At 37.1% G+C, this 21,637-nt stretch overlaps 1 protein-coding gene across 18 annotated transcripts in view; it reads left to right on the forward strand.

The window, feature by feature from the left end:
* SORBS2 (sorbin and SH3 domain containing 2) overlaps nucleotides 1-21,637 on the forward strand; it is a 247,725-nt gene that overhangs the window by 183,066 nt on the left and 43,022 nt on the right. For all 18 annotated transcript variants that reach the window (XM_064449587.1, XM_064449585.1, XM_064449591.1 and 15 more), the window contains 6 exons: nucleotides 4,576-4,720; nucleotides 7,087-7,262; nucleotides 12,370-12,436; nucleotides 13,512-13,556; nucleotides 14,790-14,976; nucleotides 18,159-18,273. In XM_064449587.1, the coding sequence (XP_064305657.1) occupies nucleotides 4,576-4,720; nucleotides 7,087-7,262; nucleotides 12,370-12,436; nucleotides 13,512-13,556; nucleotides 14,790-14,976; nucleotides 18,159-18,273 (735 nt within the window). The remainder of the gene's footprint in view (nucleotides 1-4,575; nucleotides 4,721-7,086; nucleotides 7,263-12,369; nucleotides 12,437-13,511; nucleotides 13,557-14,789; nucleotides 14,977-18,158; nucleotides 18,274-21,637) is intronic.

Below are 21,637 nucleotides of genomic sequence, written 5' to 3' on the forward strand. Positions count from 1 at the left end.
ACAGCATGAAACTGTTTTTCTCTCCTCTAACTAAACTTTTCCTCTCCTAAGCACAGTTTCTTACAGGAGTGAGCTTCATAAATAATCTTGTAGTACCCAAGTGTCCTGTTACTTTTCTCTTGATTAAATCAAGGGGGAAAAAACCAGCATGCAATTAGACATTTCATATATACATTCACTTTTCTGTACCTTAGTGCACTCATATATGGGTAGAAAGAAGGTATGGAATTCGGGTCAAATCCAGATCACTTCATATTTCTTTTGAGATTATCTGCATGATTAAAATGAGTCAGAACAAAGCCTTCATTTAGATTTAGCAATTTGTTGCTGAATTACAAAGAGAGAGATGTTCTGAGACCAAAGTATTACTGGGTCACAAGAGTGTTCAAACTTTGTACAAATACTTCAGCATGCTGTCATTTTCAAGTATGAAAAGAACAGACAGCTTATGTTTTTAAAGTTTCATGTGTATTTTATAAAAAGTATTTTGAGCCCAAATTTGCACATAGTCACCTGGAAAGTCAACAGTCTGTGGTCAGTGCTCTGAATGAAAAAAAAATAACAATAACAGGCATGTAAAGGCTGTCATTCCTAACTCTTGTAACACAGCTTTCAAACTTTTTTTAAAAAAGAATCAATACTGTGAATCTGCATACAACCTCGTGGTTGTAACCAAAGGTACCATAATCAATATACACCTGTATGTGTAAAGAAGGCGCAATCACTATGTGATCATTTACTAGCTATGGGAAGCATGAACATTTATATTTTCTTCTAACCTACTTCTGAAATAACCAGCTAGCTGTATTTGTTTTCTCTGAGCACCATTTTTGTAAGCTAAAGTGAACAGTCCCTCCTTTCCTTTTTTGGGTAGTCTCTCTGTAGAGGGATATGTTATGGTCAGGTCTGACCACCACTTTCTCTCTTAGACATGTCAAGGATGAGCATAACAGTTGTTCACCATTAATCAACAAAGAGAAGGGATGAGTCTCCTGTCAATGGACAAAACTCCCCAAATGTTCCTAAAAGCTCCACAGAAATTAAACTGCTCGCAAGACCCACCTCTGCAGAGTAGTCTTTGTCTCCCATCCTCTGTGGAGGATGGACATGTGACTATAAATGTAGCCGTGAAATGAGAAAATGATGGGAGAGCTGGTGGCACATGCATGTGCACTGCTAGTGGCCCTACTCCTGTAATGATCTTCATTCTCAAAGGAGACTCCTCTTCATTTTGTAGGTGAAAATCACTGAGAGAACAATAAAAGTAATGTAGGGTTGTGCCATCCAGCACTGTGGCCGCATAAGACAGAACCACACTTTCAAAGACTTTCTGTCCACATCGAGGATGTTTGTTTATTCTTGAGGTCCTTAATGAGAGCTTAGGCAAAAAGGTTTTACAGCGGATCTTCTGAGAAAAAGAAACGGCATCAGGAAGAGCTGAATCAACAAAATTGTGAAATATTCCAGGCAAAAGGCAGAGCTAAACATAAAACTGTGGTTAATTGGCCATACTTTTAGTCACAGATTACAGCTTCTTTGAAAACCTGAAGTATGAGAATTATAAGCCCAAATAAGAATTATGCTTAGAATTGGAGGCACAATCACAGAATCACTGGTTTTAGAAACTATTTTTTTGTGATTCTATTCCAATTATGAACATTACCCTTATAAAGTAATTTGCATGGGTTCTTTTTTTGTTTATGTAGTTTAAAGTTGTGGAATCTAATGGAAATTTGGAAGGGAAGTACACATTAGATTTTGCCTTTTCCCAGGTTCCGGGACTATCCCAGGCTTCAAGAATTGATCCTGACTATTTCAGCCTAATTCAATGTATTGAGGCTGGGGGTGTGCTGTGCAGCATTGTTGCACAAAACTGTGCAGACATCCATAATGGGATCTCTTTCCTTTTGCTGCCTGCCTCTCAGAATACTGGGGGTTGGAAGGGACCTCTGGAGATCGTCTTGTCCAACCCCGCTGCTTGAGCAGGCACACCTAGAGCAGGGGGCACAGGAATGCATCCAGGCGGGTTTTGAATGTCTCCAGGGAAGGAGACTCCACAGCCTCCCTGGGCAGCCTCTTCCACTGCTCTGGCACCCTCACAGGAAAGAAGTTTTTTCTCCTATTGAGGTGGAACTTCCTGTGCTCCAACTTGTGCCCATCGCCCCTTGTCCTGTCGTTGGGCACTAATGAAAAGAGCCTAGTCCCATTGTCCGGACACCCTCCCTTTAGATATTTATAGGTATTGATGAAATCCCCCTCAGTCTTCTCCAGGCTGAACAAACCCAGGCCTCAGCAGAGAGAAAGTTAGAAGGCAGCTCCAATCCCAGATAGATACTTTTTGCTGCTCTGATTCAGAAGTCAAGAGAGCTGCTCTTTCTGATGCTTAGGCAAATTAAAGGAAGTTTAAACCTGGTAGCTAGGAGAAGTCTTTACAAGAGTTTGATTACCTAGCAGCAGAAGTAGGTTTCTTTGCTAGCAGTAGAGCACAGTTAAAGTATAGTGGAGGAAAAAATAAATGGAGGAGCCTATGAGAAGCAAAGAGTGTGAAAGAGATGAGGATTATCTTCCCAGTAAACTGGGAGATTTTGGTGAAATAGTTATTTTCTTTATCATCTTATTTTCCCCCAAAGGAGATTGCCTAAGAAAGTAAAGGGTCTAATTCACAAACATGCATCTTAAAGATTTCACTTCCTTGTAAAATCTGGGAACAAACTCTGTCACCTGGACCTAAAGCATGCTCAGATTGAAATGTCAACATCTTCCAAGTGATTCCGAGGGCAGGAAAAGGCCCTTGGAACTCTGAAACTTTGCAAAACCCTCTTTTATCGCTAACCCTCACACCAGTACAAGATGCATCAGATAAACAAATGCAATAGCCACCCTCACAGAAACTTTCCTCATAAGAAGGTCTTTAGAAACTAAGAAACTATGGCTGAGCTGATATCCTCTGTAAGACCTTTAGAATCAAACTCAAAAATGTCATATATGGACATGCCACATATATAGTTATGACTGATGTCCATCAGCTACTGTGTGGATCCTGTTTTCATCATATTGTGTACTACTTCGTGTAAGAGCCATGCTATCTAACTCAGCTCTTTGGTAAAGCCTATCACAAGAATATTTTAATTTTTTGTTACAGAAATTCATAGAAGTAGCTTTCTAGTCTACAAAGAACTCACACTAGTTCTCCTCTCTTCTGAGAAACAAAAGCCATAGTAAATTAGTAAGAAGCTATAAAGTTCTGGACATAGTTGCACCCTGCTTTCCCTGGAAACAAGCTTTCTCAAAAAGACAATATGCAGGAAAAGAGAATGGGTGAACCCCTGAAGAAGGGTAGAGATGGCTGGCCTCATCTAGGAACTTCAACTGAAAACATTTCTCCGTACCTGTTGAAATGCTATCTTTGAGCTTGTGTAGCTTTTGTATTCTTACAGCTCCAAGTTCTTTCGGAGGGGAGGATGGTGTGAGAAATGCCAACTTAGTTTACATTTTGGTTCTTGACTTTATTAAGAGAGGAAACATTTAAACACAAAAGTTTTAATGGAGACAGTGCCACAACACAGACTTAGCTTGGTTCTGAAAACAGACATCCTTAAAATGAGAAACCCCTGAATGCATCTAGGACTTCACACGATGTATGCATAGCAGCCAGAATTTGTTTTGTTCTCATAGCTATTTGAGGCCGAGACGTTAAAAAATTTCAAATTAAATCAACAATCTCCCAAATAGAAGTGTATACAAGAGGTCATAAACTGTTCCATTTTTAAATGTAAAAATAATATGCTATTTAATATGGTTTTTACTTATGCTTTGCTGTTCAAAATATCCAGGGGATTCTAAGCAGGGAAGCAGACTCTTGTCAGAAGTACCTCTTGTGACTAAAGCCTAAACGGCTTGTGATGCTGCTCTACTTCCAGTTTACTTAGCTTTCCCATTTTATTTATTTGATCTGTTGTTTTGTGGTTGTGGGTTTTTTTTTTTATTGATGCTATTTATTTTTATTGTGATAGATTACATATCAGCATCCCATAGTCATGCCAGCTGGCTTCCATTTTTTAGAGCAGCTTTGGCTCACTCTCTTTAGCTAGTCTTAATGAGACCTTTCCCTTCAGTCTGTGCAAAAGTTTCCATTAATATCAATAGGGCTTGAGCACATGCATTAAGGGAATACATCTCTTGGAGTGAGTCATCTGTGCCCGGCAGCCTTTGTCACTCAACGAGAGAAACTTTTGCTGCCATCTTCATTTCATATTGCTGTCAGACTTCTGCAGACCTTGTTTGTGCCATGTTTGTTGCCTTGACTATGGTCTTTCTGTCACCTCCCCATGACTTCAGCATGCTTCACAGACAGCACAAATGAGGAGAGAAGGGGGGAGGTACAAGGTATATAAGGAACACATTCTGCTCCCCTTGTGATGAGTTTTGTATTTCAGTGAATGCAGATGCCGTTATGCCTAGGTACCTGACAACTGGTAATTGTTGTGTGGATGACAGTCTTGCATCACTCTTTTTGGGATGGCAGTCGGAGGGCTTTGTGTGTAGTTTAATGGGATATTGTTTTGTTTCTCTCAGGCTCAGATCACCGTGAATGGGAACTCTGGCACCGCTGCCAGCCCAGTGAGTCACTTTCAAAGGCCTTTTTCCCCTTCTTCAGCTTACCCTCCACCAGCTTCACTCAATTCTAACATTGTTATCATGCAGCACGGCAGGATGATGGGTAAGCCTCACACAGAATGTTTGCTTTATATATTGCATAAAATATTCCAATTCATGTGGCAAAAATTACAAACAATTGCAGAGTGCTTCACATCCATAATAAAGTTATTGTCTATTCCTTGACCTTGGGAAGTAAACGCAAAAAATAAATAGCATTTATTGTTAGATAAAATAGTTATCCCGAACTGGCGTTACTATTAAGTTGTATTACTTACGTGTATGAGAGTGATCTCTTGCCACCCTTCTATTAGCTTTACTAAAGAAAGAGCGTGTATCAAAATAAATCAACCTGTGCAGCCCCTTCAGGTTTTGCCTTCTTTAAGAGACCAAGAGCCAACTCTTTACATTGGTTCTTTCCACACCTTCTGTATTCTTCAGTAGAAATACTGCCAACAAAGGGTGGGGCTCTGGTCTTTTAAACACCTAAATCCATGTCAATCTATAATTTGTTTATGGGGTTTTTTTTGTAGGGCATTGTTAATTTAAAAAAAAAAATACATGATCAGCCTTAGAAAGGTGTTTTGCTAGTATAATCTAGTTTTGCCAGAACAATTATTTGCTTGCTGCTTTTTCTACCAGTGTTTTGCAAATTCAGATAAGACTATAGATAAAAAATAATCTGAATATGATTCTGGAGGTTGCTTTTTTGTTGTGCATGCAGAGAAATTAGGTAACTGTCCTCGCTCTGAGACTGATGACTTAGATAAATGCTGGTATCGCTATCATAATAAGTACAAAAACTGTATACATGGGTTCCTCCACATCCCAGAATTCTAGATTCTTTGATTATTTCCAGTTTGCTGATCTAAAGATGCATCAGTTCTGTTTTGGATATACCTGAAATAAATGAAGTGTTTTCCCATGACTTTTATTCTTGTTTGATGCTGAAGTTCTGCGTTCCACAATAACAGCCTGATTTAATTCTCCTTGCTTATGTAAAAATCCCACTGATGGCCTCAGTTTGAGGCCTGTGAAGAATGAAGGATCAAATCCAAAATGTTTTCTAAATTTAACGTCACGCATTTTGGGAAAAAGGCCCAAGTATTCAGACATTTGCCATGCAGAGTTGCCCCTCGCCATATATGTGTAGTACTGGATTATTTACAAGATTTCAAACTTAAGTAAACAGCTGAAACAGCCATGCCAAATCCAGCTCTCTGCAGTAGGAGTGAGCAGAAATATTAAATTTAAAATTAGATTTTAAGTTACAAGAGCTCCTTTTGCTGAGTCATATTGCAATTCAATTATTTCGCTTCAGTAGAATCAACAGATGTTAATATCACACAAAAGGCAATTGTAATCTTCACTAGTTGTGTTAGAATATTTATTTTTACTCCCTACATTCATTTATCCTGTGGTGGAAATGTCTAACAAGCATTGTACCTGCTCTTGCAAAAAAAGATGCTTTCTTATAGCAGCTCACTAATTCACCGCAACGTGCTGCCTGAAGGAGCAGGGCTCATTTTCCTGCATACAGGAACGAAGTACATCAACTGCAGCAACACAGGTTTTTACATGGCACATCCCAGCAGCGAGGTGGTTCTTATTAAATAAATGACTCTGAATTTTAGAGGGAAATGGTAATAGTGATGTATTAATTTCATTAATTATAAAGGAAGGTTTGAGGAAGAAGTGTAGAAGTATTGCAAGTCACCACAAACCAGTAGCAGCTTTGCACAGTTCACCGAAAGTAATGTAGGTGGATCATTATATTGCTTTACAGATGCCAAGTTACTGAGGTTCATTTTTATGGATTATATGGAGAGGCACTCAAACACACTTATATAACTTTAAGGGATGAAATTTGAATATCAGAATTTGGTTTTTTTGAGACTATCCATGCATCAGAACTTAATGTTTCTGAACACATATCACATACGTCTTTGTGGAGGGCTTTTTGGACTCTGTTGCAGTGCTTACAGGACAGCAACTTTCTGTAGTTTGCTAGACTTGGTGGGGGAAGAAGTTTTGAAATGTTATCATGAATTTCAAGGAATAGATAGGAAAGGTGCAAGTTTGTTTTATAGGAAAAAGGCTGCTGCTACTGTTTTTCAATAGGTTTTGCTGGGTTTGTTGATAGTTGTTGAGGTTTTTTTTGTGAGCAAGATGCTCTGAAAAAGCATCTCTTTTCTAAGGGGATCTGAGTTGAATAGCCTGTCTGGTCCTTAAAGAAGTTTATTATTTTGTTAATGTAACATTAAGTAGGGCAAATCCCCAGCTAAGATTTTTTTTTTTAAGTGTTGCATATGTAAGTGGTTAAGGTTGTTGTCAGTCTTCATATGGCATACTGAAATGGGGGAGCGTGTTATAACTGCCAAGTATGATTATTCTATCATTATACAATATTCTGTCATGTTATCTTTACAGAGTCCACAGAGACATACTCACAGCATGTTCAGACTGTTGGCAGCAGTACCACCAGCAGTACAATACCAATCTGTAGATCCTCAGAAGAAGAAAAAAAAATTACAGTCATTAAAGCTCCACATTATGCAGGGATTGGCCCAGTAGATGAATCTGGAATCCCTACAGCAATTAGAACGGTAGGAAATTCTGGGGAATCTGTGTATGAACTCATACAATGAATTGATTGTTGGTAATGGGTTTCTCACATTCTTCTAGTCTTATATAATGTGGAATACAGTGTGCGTAATCAGCAAGCTCATGAATATAATATTGTGTGTTGACGGAAAACGAGAATGCTGATGGGAGCATAATTGGGTAACTTCATGTTTTTAGTTTTAATTAGAAGCAGCCAAAACTTTGTGTCTCTTTCCTGCATGTCTCATAGTTCTCGCCTTTTGGAGATATGCAGTAATTTCATTTCTTTTGTTACTTCTAAACTAAAGTTCATACATACTATATATATGCATGCATGCATGCAAGTATGCGTGTGTGTGTGTGTATATATAAAAATCTCATGCTTGTGCATTTTTTGGGGCAATGGTTCTCATGTCATCAGGGTAATGCAGAAATGAATAGTTTTGTTCTGATAGTAATCTAAGCGACTAGCATTTTCGTGGGAGCGCAATATATAATCATTGTGCCCTTGAGTGACACGTAAGCAAATAGTGTGGAAACCCTTTCATTGTGACTCGCCCAATTTTGATCATCTGCCACTAGTGACTGCTTGAGCTGGTCCCAGGATGCCAAACTGAAGAGTTCTGTTTTCACTATGCTGAAGCATTCTTTCCACTCTGCTGTCAGGGCAGCCTCTTCTGGCTGGTCCAGAGAGCACAGTGGCAGCTGCGCTAGGTCTGTAAAGGAAGTGCTTACTGGCCTTCCCAGCCGGAGAAGCGGTGCTGTGCTAGACGGAGAAAGAGTAAGAAGAGGGAGCCAGGATGAAAGCGGCAGAGCCCTTGCAGGTGAAGTCTTTGTGAGGTGCAAGGATGTAGCTGCTGTTGGATGTGTCCTCTCTGCCAGTACTGACATATGGGGCTGTGTTGTGTTGCCAAGAACTGCTTCAATGGATTGAAAAATTGGGGGGAAAATCAGGAATTGATGGAGAAAAGCAATAGGAAAAATTCAGAATAAGTGGTAAGATGGGGACAATTTTTATAAGAATGGGGGGAAACTGGCATTTCTTGCTTTATTTTTGACATAAAAAGTAATATGATCAGAATCTTTTTAAAATGAAGAAATTTCTTTGCAACAATGCTCTAGCTTCCTACCCCCTTTTTAAGTCGTTCCTATGCTTTATATAGGATGAAGTAATTATTTTTGTTCTTTTGTTTTTTTAATAGTAGATTGATCTAATAGGGTACATATCTGTTATATAGGATTATAACAGAAATCCCCCTCAAGTGTGCTTAACAGAGTTGGCAATCTGCCAACCTATATTTACCTTTCAGATTGTACAGTCTGAGTCCCTCAGATTTTCTCCTAAAAACATAATATAATTCAAATTAGGACATTTTTCAGCTGGATTTGCTCTCGGTTTTGTTACGTTTCAATTTCAAAATATCTTGTAGCTTGTAAACTTATTATTGTAGAAATGATTCTCACAATGAGGTATGAGCTAAAAGATCATGTTAGCATGTGTGTGTGAGTGTGTCTCTTGTGCCACTTCATGTCCGTATTCTGCTTCCTTAGGACTTAGCTGGAAGTGAGATTGTTTTCAAGTATTGATTTGAGATAACATTTTAAATGTGCACGAGTATATCTGACCCCTGTGTACCCCAGTCACATAAGAACAAAGTTGTCAGCAAAAGACTCAAATATGCTGCACCTTGACACCTCTCAGAAGTGCAGTATTATGCAGAAATATGCAAAAGTGCTATAACTGCATTTCCCATGAACAGTATCACTCGCTCTTTCTCCAAGGTCAGCGAGCGATCCAAATAGGAATCTTCTCCCAGAAAGTTCAGCCTCAGTCCATCTCAAGAGAGGCATTTTCAAATTAAATGAGTTTATCATTGTATGCAAAGTTTAAAAGTTTCTTATTCTTCCATCTTTATGAAAATGGCAACAGTCTATCAAAAAAGCAGTAAACGCAGATTCATGGGTGATAGGTAACATACGCACAGTGTTCCGAAACACTATGCTGCCCAAAGGTAAGCTCGTAGTAAGAACTTGGGAGTGCCTGTATTCTAGATTTGGAGTGCTTTTCAGAAGTAAAGAGAATTTTCAAGCTGCGGTTATCTTCTCCGAGTCTGCTTTTACTCTCAGAACATGGTTTGTGACAACTGTTTAGCCAAGGAAAGCAGAGCCATGTTCTCTTCTCCATTCCTGCAAACCCTCTCTGTCCAAAGCTGCTGAGAGGGGAAGGACTCCTTTAAAGCCTTCCCATCTCTGAGAACCTCCATCCCATGCTAGCCTGTTTTCTCCATATCACTTTAGCTCCTGCCAGCTCTGGGAAGCGCAAGTGTGAAGCCTGAAAATTCACATCATTGTTAAGTTCTGACACCATGCCAAGCCCTGCCCCAAAGATGGTGAAATTCCAAGGCATTAAAAATAAAGTCTGTGGAGAAGACAGGGTAAAGTGATGTTCACTTAGAAAAACATTCAGTCAAATGACACTGCCAGAGTTTACCGCTGACAGGGTCCTAGGAAAGGAAAAAACAGATTCATGGAAAGCAGTATGACTGCACTGTTTTAGACTATCCAAGATGATTGCTTCATGTTTAACTATCAAAATTAATCTGTAGACTGAAAAGGCCTCTATTAAGAATGAACAGAAAAAGTCAACTCCCGACAGATTTCTTTTGCACACTTAGTGATGTGATATTTCAGCTTGGGAAAAAACAAAAATGCAGAAGGTCAACTGAAAGTCATAAATGCCTCCTTTAATTGCATACATTCTGATAGCTTATTAGAATACTGCAGTGATTATGGACTCTAAGTACCAACTGCAGGTACTTCTTATGTCCTTTTCATGCTATTTGGCTGATTGTTCATTCACATATGATGATACCATGTTCCAATATTTAATTGCAACAACTATAACGTATACGAAGCTGGATGGCATCTGAATGGCTTGGTGCATTGTGAATACTGCTTATTCCTCAAACAAATGTTGATATGTTGGATTAGTGAATATAAATTGAGAAAATGTATTGTAAAATATATTTTTTTTCTATTCCTTAACTAATCCTGTCTGGTTTATAATATAAAGCCAAATTATTGGCTGACACCTTAAACCCCAAGGTTGGGTTTGGGGGTGAGATGATGAGAAAAAAATGTTCAAATGTCTAGAAAGATGTTGGGTTACCTTCTTCTCTGGTCACATGGGAGCTTCTTCATAACTGATCTCTATGTGGAAACCTCCTGTGGATTTGTGGAGGACCTAAATGACAAGGAGGAGCCAGCAGAGAGATATCTACATGCCTTTCTCCCTTGACAAACAGCAGGGTCATAGCAATAATATTTATGCACTGTTTCCAATCTATTCACCTATCACTGACTCAAGCTCTATTGGAAGACTCTCCTTGGCCCAGTACAATCAGAAAGGCAGCTGCAGTTTCATGGGACAATTGCAGGTTTCTAGTGCTGTGGGAAATGAGTACCACCATGGATGTTATGCCCATCAGCATGAATTCCTTCGGACCTTCTGGACTTCCTTGTAAACTTTTGAACATATATCATCTTGGAGTACCGAACAGCATACTTGGTTCAAATCCAGCTGAATTATTCTACCGGAGTTCTGCTAGTATATGTGTTTAATACCTCTAGGGAAACAATGTTAAAATGGTCCAAATCTGCTTCTGAATATCTTCTCTTTGGCAGAAATTAGGAATGTTGGTAGGTGAGGGAAGGGACCTGATCTTGATACAAAACTGTATCTCCCTCACCTCTGTCTTGCAAGCAGGTCTGGGTAAAATGCATGACCTTCCACTTAAATTTCTTTCTTCCCCAGCAGATCCTCAAGTTCTTCAGTTGACTGTCAACTCTTCTTTTAAACATCTTTTTTAAATGTCATTTAGTAGCAATTTTATGAAAACTCATATTGATTCCTCAAAATATGTGAGCATTTTCTGCCTAGTCCCTTAACCCCCCTTAGCAAAGCATATTAATTATGAATAGTAACTGTACAAGTATTTAGGGTGAAAGTGTGATTCTCTAAAGATGGCATGGAGACAGGTGAACACACTTGGATCTGTCGGTTATTTTGTAGAGAAGAATTTGTGGATTTTAGATTTTCATGGAAAGATGAGTGGGCAGAGTGGTTGCAGATTTAGTATTATCTAATGCACATCAAGAGGAGCCTTTTGCATTATCCCTGTGCACCATGAGGTTTGAAGATAATTTTGTACGTATGCATTAAAATTTTCACATTTCTGACTACTGTGGAACAAGTAAAATTTTAGGACCTAAGAAGAATAATACTGAAAAAATGTTTGCCTTTGTGTTATCTCCTTTTCTGAAATATTATCATCCTATCTCAAAGAAAATTACAGCAAAATGCAGAAGGGTTAGAGATAAAAAGTAAATAGAAGTGTGAGCAAATATTGATATGAGGAGAATTTGGGAACTTTGGGATTGCTTATTTTACAAAAGTACAAAGAAGTATATTTTAATGAGTGGTATTGAAAAGTATATTGTATTCATGTCTCTCAAAATAGAAAAATAAGTTAAAATTAAGTTGGCTGGAAAGGGAATTTAAAACTGATAGAAGGAAATACTGGGTTTTTTACAGTCCAGACGATAACTCTTAAAAATAGTGTTGTCTTAATTCTTTTCTGTAGTATTCCAAAGTTTTTCTGCATTATTTAACAATTATATTTTGAAGACAATTTAAGTTGGAAATTGCCGGTAGTTCAAAAGAAGCTCTTCTTATACGCTTGTAATTAATTGCTGAGGTGTTTGTATTTTTGTGTAGAGTATCTAGAATTCATCGTTGTCAAACACAGGGCACTAAGAAGATAAACTCTTGATCTGGCACTAATTCCTATGTTTCTAACCATTGTACCCTCCAAGATCAGAGTCCAAGACTGACTCAATCTTCAGTGTCTTCCAGAACTTGTTGCAGGATTTCCTAGGTGAAAAACAGAAACACACCATTTAAAATAGATGGTATGAAAATTATTATATTAACTAGGGGACAAAACATAATAGACTTCATGTCCAGAGTAACATTAAATGTCTGATCAGATCTGTACACACAGGTATTTTTATATTTGTGTTAATTTTTAAAAACTGTACTTTATTTAGACAGTTGACAGGCCAAAGGATTGGTACAAGACCATGTTCAAGCAAATCCATATGGTTCATAAGCCGGGTAAGTATGCTTTTTTCTTGGCTGGGTGTTTCTCAGCCTTTTCTGCATTTTGATTGTCTGCTATGTGAAAATACAGGTGTTCATCAAGTAACAGGTAATGAATCAAATCAAATGGGTGGATTCAATGATAGATTTTGCTGCAGAGAGCACTATTTTCCTCTGCTAAAGGCTGAGAATTTCTAATGGGTTTATCTTATTACTAAAACTAATTAAAATGTTTTGTTTATAATAAGAGTGATTCAGATAGATATGCAACTAGTATGATTCTGTGTCACTGGGGAGCTCAATGAAGTGATCCTCATCTCCAGTTTGAGGGATAAGAAATTAGCCACCGTAAATCTCCTGCCATACCAGCTTTCTTTTGGAGAGCTTATGTATTAGAATGGCATGGGCTAGTAAACAGGCTGTTTTGAGGATACATTTTTTGTCTGAATTGCATATTTTTCATGGAATGTTGTGTTTGTTTTTGCTGAAATGGAGCTTTGGTAGCATTGCTAGCATTAGAGTTAACATGCTCTATCATGATTGTCACCAAGGATGTCAAGAAACTGTATAAACATCAATTATGCTCAATACACCTCTGGAAGGAAGGAGATTTTATTGTCTGAGGTAGAGCTTGCATTCAGTATGGTCACAAAGAATGTTAGTAGGAGAATATAAAATGTAAGCAGGAAAATTTTGGCTTACAAGATCTACTTTGAACACTAGTCACATAGATATCTGAGGTTACTTCTTCTGATAGGAACAACTTAATAGTCTCTAGTGGAGGAGAGCTGTCAAAAGGAAGAAAGTGAGCTTGGAGAAGGGAGAAGAACAGACAGAAAGCTATAATTTGCAATTTGATGCAACCAGTAAATACACAATATGGGTGACATGATCAGAAGATACCATTTTACTAGTAAAATGGTAAAAATAGTTTATGGTAAGTGTAATGGGAAGAGAGAGTGTTCAGAAAACACCTATGAGATGAGGAAAAGAAATACAGCACTTGATTGCTTATCGATTTTCTGTTTGTATTTGCAAAAACAAAGCTGCATGTATTGCACTACTGTGACATGTATATTTCTTTTTGTAGATGACGACACAGACATGTATAATACCGCATATGCATACAGTACTGGTAGGAATTTTTCCCTCACTTAAAAATGAGTCTTTTGTTAATGTCAGCAAGTAACAGGGGTAGTGAACTATTCATGCTTGCTTTTATAATGCCTACGTGAACACTTTTTATCATCTTGTTTGATCTCAGTTGGTGCGTTTTCATGCCTTTTTCCCAAATGAAACAAAGTTTAATTCTAGTTTCAGTCTTACCACAGAAATGAATTGCAGCTGTGGGCCTCTTACTGCAGATGGGTTACAGAGTACTGTAATACTCTAGTTTCTTGATTGCATTGCATTTATTTTCACTAGTGATTGTGAGTAATGCAGCCTTTCCTTATCAAAATGAAAAGGGAACTACTCTGTAAAGACAAATGCTAATAACTGACATGGGAAGACAAAAAGGTTGTACTGAAAACACCTTTTAAAATAAGCAGTAAGAGTGCCTAATAAAGGTGATTCTGTTTTACGATCGTGTTCATTTTTGCTTTAGGTACTGGTATTCACATTATTTAGCTGCAAGAAAGACATATTAATCTAAGATATAGAATTGTTGTGTCTTTCAGAAGATTATTACCATGTAAAATTAGTTACAAAAACAAAAATGAAAGTGTGAATAGACTATATGTGCAAAAAAACCCAATAGTGCCTTGTGCAAAAATGCCATTTAAAATTCTTCCATGTTTTTTGCATTTGTCATGCTCTCATATTACCTTTTTCTGTACCGTTGAGAGCATTTGTTGTGGGTCTGTTGTTTGTGATCTGTTTGGATTCTTGTGATCTTCTTCAAGACATGCTATTGCCTAGGTGTCCCGGACTAACAGTAATTATTAAGACAGTGAAAAAAATGTGCGTTTCCTGCCTCTTCTCTTCCTTCTGAACATAGAACAACTGAGAGGCAGGATGAGCCTGGGGATTAATTGCAGGCTGTCATTAACAGCTTCATTAACAGCTCTGATGGATCTATACAGCCATTAACATCTTCCCCCCCTCAAATTAATCATTAATTTATTTTAACTGTACTACACTTTATCTGTGTGTTTGTAGTTTTATATAGAAAGATATTAAAAGTATTCTAATGAGCTATATAGTATACAGCAATGTACTTTCAAAAATGCATTTACACATATTTGTAATGTGTAAATAAAACCTTTCAGCTTTATTGAGTAAACTGTGGGTTCTTGTAGCGTTCCATGTTATATTTTATTAAACTCATTCTCGCTCTGTGACTATTTCTGGTTTTGTTCCATATTAGGTAGCTACAGTCCATCCTTCTCTGCTCAGGCACACCCGGCTGCAAAGATGCAGACGTACAGACCATTGTCTAAAAGTGCTTCTGACAGCAGCTCCGATGCCTTTAAGGTCTCATCCCCTTTACCACCTCCACATGTGCCACCTCCAGTACCACCACATCGTCTGAGGGAAAGGTCTACCCCAGAAAAGTAAGCATATTTTCAAAAAGTGTTCTTGGTATGTACAGTAAGCCAAATACAGGATATCACAAAGGCTAAAATAGCAGCTGCAGAATAATATGACTGCAAGGGACAGGTTACGAGGGGTAGTCTTCATCAGTGGCGTGGGCATCATGCATGGTGCTGCCATTTCTTCAACGTGCTAAAGCAGTGCTTATTCTTAAAAGCAATACCACCATGAACATTTAAGATTTTTATTCTCATTAGAAGGATTGTCCTGCTTCTTGTGTTTCAGAACAATTTGTGCTCTGGCAGATGTCTTTAATAATTATTCTGAGTAGAAAAGGCTATTTATGGTATCCAGTAGCAATGAGAAAGGATCTAAAAGATGTTGTAAATTGAAAATCAAGGAAGAGTAAAACGGTAAGAGTTTAGCAGTCAACCCACATTTTCCCAGAGATCAGAAGGGCTTTATGTCTCCATTTTTTCAGTCTCCATCTACATTTCGGTAGACCACAAAGGTGTTTACAGATTAAAGAGGCATTTCAGATTTCTCATGGTTTTCCAGCTTCAGACTTGCTGCACAAAACCAGGTCCCAGTCTTTAGAGTCCAGTCTGGAAAAGGTTAATACTTAATAACTCAGGAAATAAATGCTTATCCTTCTGATAAAACCATGCAAAGTGCCCTGCACACAAACTCTATAGACTCTTCAGCACATCTGTAGCCACTGGCTCAAGCAAAAAGCTTTTTCTTTTGTGTTGACATTCATGAATACTACATGTTAATATAATATTATGTTGTTATATATTTATATGTGTGTATATATACATATGTAATATGTATATATACATATGTACGTATATACATATATACATATGCATATGTAATATGTATATATACACGTATATACATATATATACACATATGTAACATATATATTATGTATATAATCTATATATGAAAAGGGTCATTTTTTTGTTCCATTTGTGGCTACAAGCCCACCTCTTTTGATTACACTCAAGCAACAAAACAGAATTTGCCCATTTTTGTCAGCTTGGACATTTGAAACATTTTTATATGTAGAAATTGAGTTATATTAAACAGTTTCAAATAATTTGCAGTTTGAATAAAATATTATGAGAAAAGACCATACTAAATGTTTAAAGTTAAGACTATAACCATGGCTCTTTTGAAAAATTTGTTAGCAGTGGCAATCCAAAAGGTAATCCAGCAGAGAGACATATTGCAGAGGAAAATGAGATTGCTTAGTGGTTACTGATTTTGGCTACTCCTGTTGCTGAGGGCAGGTCGTTAAGGGAAGTGCTAGGGGTTAGAGTTAGGCTACCTCCCAAAGGCCATGAGGTTTGAATTTTGTTAGCAAGTCATGCAGAAGTGTAGATTTTGTTAGCAAGGCACCAAAATGTGGATCTGACTAGCTTTGATCTTTGAAGTTATATGAGTCATCATCCTGTGTTAGGCCAAATGCCTTGGCCACAGAAACTGGGCCCTGTTGCAGTTCCTTTTGTCAAGCTTGAAAATGTCTGCTTCAGCACTGAATTTGGATGTTTAGCCTCTCTTTTTAATCTCCTGCATGATAAGGCAGGCAGTGGAAATCTATGTTCTCCAGGCCAGGGGATGCCAAACACATTAGTTATGCTTTGCCTGCTGCTGACAGCTATGGCGTGTCAATCTTTTCCTGCCATTGGGGTATTCTTTTTTAGATTGCCTGTAAAGCCCAAGTATTTAAAATCTCACGTAAGAGGCTTAGGTCCACATGTATCAGAGTTTCCTAGCTGGGAGGCAAGATATGGTTTGCATTAACATTTAGGCTCAAAAATGCAGTTCATAAGGGACTACAGGCTAAACAATGTAAATTAGGTGAACTGAGTGTGAATCAGAATTTCAGTAGCATCCTTTTTTCTTCAGTGACTTACAGTATAATGCAACTTGATCAGAACATTTCCATTGTCCTGTTCATTCTCAAAAAATACAACCTTTTCTGCTCTGAAACTAATATTTTCCTCTGTGAAAATAAACAATAGAGCCATGCAGAACTACTTCCTTTGAAATGTAGGGCATTTTATAAATAGAGGTGACTCTGTCCCAGAAATTGCACTCACAAACATACTGTAAACAAAAGCTACCCCATAGATTATTTTTTTTTAAGGCACGTGACATATGCGTTATTATGTCAGGTCACATCAAAGCCAGTCACATCAAAAAGGCTGATAGAAGTGATAGAATTTGATCGATGTGTGCTCTTTATTATTCTAAAAGCAGACAACAGCTGATAGGATTTCACCTTTTCTTTCCCCCATTCTTTGAGTTACTAGTGGGTCATTTCACACAGAGCTAAATAAAAAGATGTGTGAGCTGTACTTTCCAAATGCAATGTAGGTAGTGACTACAAAAACTGCCATGAAAAGGTAGCTCTCACTGTGACAGTAACTAGCTAACTACTCCCAAAAATGTATAGGTAGCTATTAATAAAACATGGTAAATTACTGAAAAAATACAGTAGAAGGGGTTACTTTTCATTCTTTGCATAGCATTATTAAATTGAAAGCAAATGGATAATATAGAACAAAGAGATAAAATTCTGTCCCAAAATCACCTGCCAAATTAATGTTCTGTTTATCTATTCAAACTTCCAAGGAAGCACTACACTGTTTACAGGGATATTCAGGAGCAGTTCTACTACAGATCAGGATAAAGAGAGTCTATTAAATTTTCACGCTGTCTTTTAAAATAATTCCTCCTTTTTTGTCTCAGAAAATTTTGAAACTTTTTCAGTATGGGCTTACTATCATATTGTATGACGACAAAAATATTTACCACTTGCCTATATTAGTATAGGTCGTAAAATAAGTATAGTAAATTTGCAATTTGAGAAGGCATGTCATGGTATTTTGACACAGTAAGTCAGAGGACTTCTTAAACTGGTCTTCCAGTTACAACAAAAGTATAAGTGATCACATAGGCTGGATGTCTCTAGTATTTTTCCTGCTGTACTGAGTATACCTGCTGTAAACAGGTTAAGATGATACAGTGGTTAAACCATTGGGATGCTAGGCCTGACATTTCACAACTGAAATCTGGAAAGAGAAACCATGCTGAAATTCATTTGGGTTTGCATGTTTCTCTTGCACAGAGCTGTAAAGCAGATGGCAATGACAGTAAATTAACTCAATTGCTTGATTCTGTTATTTAGAAATGACTGGGATCCCCCTGACAGAAAGGTAGATACACGCAAGTTCCGTTCTGAACCAAGAAGTATTTTTGAATATGAGCCAGGAAAGTCATCAATCCTTGAGCATGAAAGACCGGTAAGACACTTAAGTGAAATAGTTAATACAGTAAAGAGGTTCGGTGAGATATCACCTTTTTATTATTTACTACTTGTTATAACTACTTAGATGAATATTGAAGGTCCTTTTTCAAATATGATTTTTGCAGCAATTTGTCTTTTCTCTCTCCTGATGGTTGTGTTGAAAATGTGAGTTTGGCATATTTGCTAAACTTAGATCTGGTATTTCCAAGAAATCAAACCACCACTGCAAACAATTAACAGAAACTGCTTTTTTAATTGGCAGGCATCTCCAGCACTCACTTTCAGCAGTATTAACGGTACATATGATATCTGATTAACTAAGGCATAAAAATAAGCTATCTGCATTTTTGGATGTGTCTAATTGTACAGTTAGGGAGATTTTGGTCAAATACTGGTCAAGGCTGCCCAGAGAGGCTGTGGAATCTCCATTTCTGGAGGTGTTCGAGACTCACCTGGACACAGCCCTGAGCAACCTGATCGGACTAGACCTGCTTTGAGCAGGAGGTTGGACTAGATGACCTCTGGAGGCCCTTTCCATCCTCAATTACTCTGCGATTACTGAGTGCACATTAATGTGTAATTAGAAGTCTTTATTCCGGCTTTCTGAATAATGATTGCAATTGTGGAATTTTTCAGAGTCATGTCTGATAAAGCTACACTTAATGCATGCAAAATGAGCATTAACAGAAGTTTTCACTTGTTGTAAGAGACATTCACCCAGCCTTTCTAATTTACCTTTGTGCTATCACAAGACTTTCTTATTTTAGGAAAACTGTTATGTATCAATGGCAATATTTTCTTTTCTTGGGCTTTTACTTGGAATTGTTGAGGGAGTCCAATTTTAAATACAGGGTTTATGTAATCAATACCGGATTATTATTTCCTTCTGTATTACTGTATTACATGCTTGTTCACAGAATTTATTTTACTAATTCAAAATAAGTTAAGCAAATAATTGAATTCCAGGATACATGGTATATGTGAAACATCCGTACTAAGCACCTTTCCTTTGTGTTTTGTGGTCTTTGCGGGAGTATAATTTTCATTAGCTAGAAAATACTAAGCTATGTTTCTGTGAAATCAAGTTCCTGCAGAACTGATGCATTTTTCAAAGAGGAAATTGGCATTTCTATATGAAATGCCTGCTCAAGCAGGGGGGTTGGACAAGATGATCTCCAGAGGTTACTTCCAAACCCCACCATTCTGTGATTCTGTGAACTGCTAATTAATCAATATAATTACATGGGATTTGGTATTTATTGTGAAGCTGAATTTAACAATTTTATTTAAAATGTGATGGCATTTGTTATGAGCACCTTTTTGATTGCTGTGGCTGCATTATTTGCACTGAGGCCGTTTACCAGCCTTCCCAATACCAAAAAAAACCAGCAGGGTCAAGTTAAAAATAAGAAAACTACAGTGGTGTTTCAAGAATGGCCTCAATTAATATAGGAATTGCAGTGCTGATGAATATGATCATAGATACAATATTTAAATTCCAGCGAACTAACAAAATGACAAAAAAGTGAGTTTTGCTGACTGTTCTAAATAGAAAGTAGTTTTGCCAAAACAAAAAAAGTCAAAAGGAGTTTCTCCAACACTCCAAATCTTAAAGTTTTTTTGCTGAAATTAAATCATTTACATGTATACAGGAGCTACCTTATATGATAATAAACATGGCAGATGAGGTCTGAAAGATCAGCATTCCCTTTATTGATGTAGGTACTACATTGGAACCAGTTGTGATTAATGTGGAGATCAGAAACATGGGAAGAATATAATAAAATGAGATTCAATGTAGAACTAAAATTTAGTGGGAAATATTATTTAGTAGATCCTCTTCAGCATGTCAAAAGAATATGAGAAATAATAAACCTTTTAAAAAATGATCTAGTAATAAACATTAAATGGACAGGTTAGTTAGGGACAGATGATTACCTTCGTTATGGATATAAAAAGATGAGTGTAATTTCAAGCTGCAGTTCCGTGTAGCAGCCTTCTGTCATACAACAGAAAATTAATGGGTTTTTTCCTCTGTAATTTGAACTTCTAAAAGTATAAATATATCAACAAAAAGGAGATGCTTGGGACTGGTCCTTTGAGATTACAACCAAAAGTAAGTGACATTAAACTGTTGAATAGTCTTCCAAGCAATGATGTGGCAGCTCTTTTTTTCCTATTTCAATAAGCCCATGAAACATTACCATCTCTTCTAATAACATAGCTCTGGTAAGGTGGTACGTAAGTTGTTCTGATGTATCTCCAAAGTCTCCAATTCAATAAAACGCTCCCTTTTTTTTTTTTTTTCTAATATCATCTAAACCATGGATTTGTTTCCTGAAATGGGTGTTTATTTTCTGTAAATAAGTAAATTGCAATGTAATAATTTGATCTTACTCATATGACTATGAAGTTAAATTTTTATTCTTTACTAACTTCAACCTTGTATATTTGAAGTAATTCCTTCATACATGTATTTCTCTATTTCTGCAGTAAAACAAGTAAGGAAAGAATCTTGGTGTTACTCTAAAGACTTTGTAAAACTGGGACAAGCAATAGATGCCTTTATTTTCATTAGGTGTTTTAGTCTAAGCTTGAAAATACACATGTGCTAGTCAGATAAAACTCTCAGGTTGGATTTTAGTTATAGATTTTTTTATATATATGTTCAGTATACAAATCTTCTGCTGAGTTTATATGCAAAAGCATTTCGTGGTCAGAATAAATTAAAAAACATTAATGTTTCATCAAATACCAGAAATAGACTGGGCTTACACCATGATGTATATCTGTTGGGTTTGGGCTTTTTTTTTTTTATTGTAGTGAAAAATTTGAAATACTCTTTAGAATATGCAAGTTTGGTCGTCCTTGTCATGTCAGGCTGGTTATCAGAATATTCTACTCAGTGTTAGTTATTTGAGTAACACTTTGTCAACTAAAAAAATTTTCTCAGCGTGTTTTAAAAAGAAATCAGAAATTGATGACGTTAAAAAATATGTCTTCTCAAAAAGATAGGGGAGAGACTAAGTCAGTCTGGTAGCGGAATTGGAGCTACAACAGCTATTTAAAAGTAGTCCAAAAAAAAAAAAAAGAAAAAAAGCAAAAGAAAACTCTTTAGTGCTAATAAAATGCCAAAGCAGAATTTACAACAGACATCTCAGTCCATTGTTCCAAAGAGGCTTCAGTACGGTGGCTGAACTTGCAAATGCAAAATTTTAATTTCACCATGCAGATTGTATAAGAACTGTTTAACTCACCAGTTTAAATGCACCCTTTTGATTATTACCTGTGAATGCCTACCTGTGTATATCAAATCAAGCACAAGCAAAGCTGCAGTCAACTATAGATGTAAATTTTTT

The sequence above is a fragment of the Phalacrocorax carbo genome, chromosome 4 (genome assembly GCF_963921805.1).
Source record: "Phalacrocorax carbo chromosome 4, bPhaCar2.1, whole genome shotgun sequence".
NCBI lineage: Eukaryota > Metazoa > Chordata > Aves > Suliformes > Phalacrocoracidae > Phalacrocorax > Phalacrocorax carbo.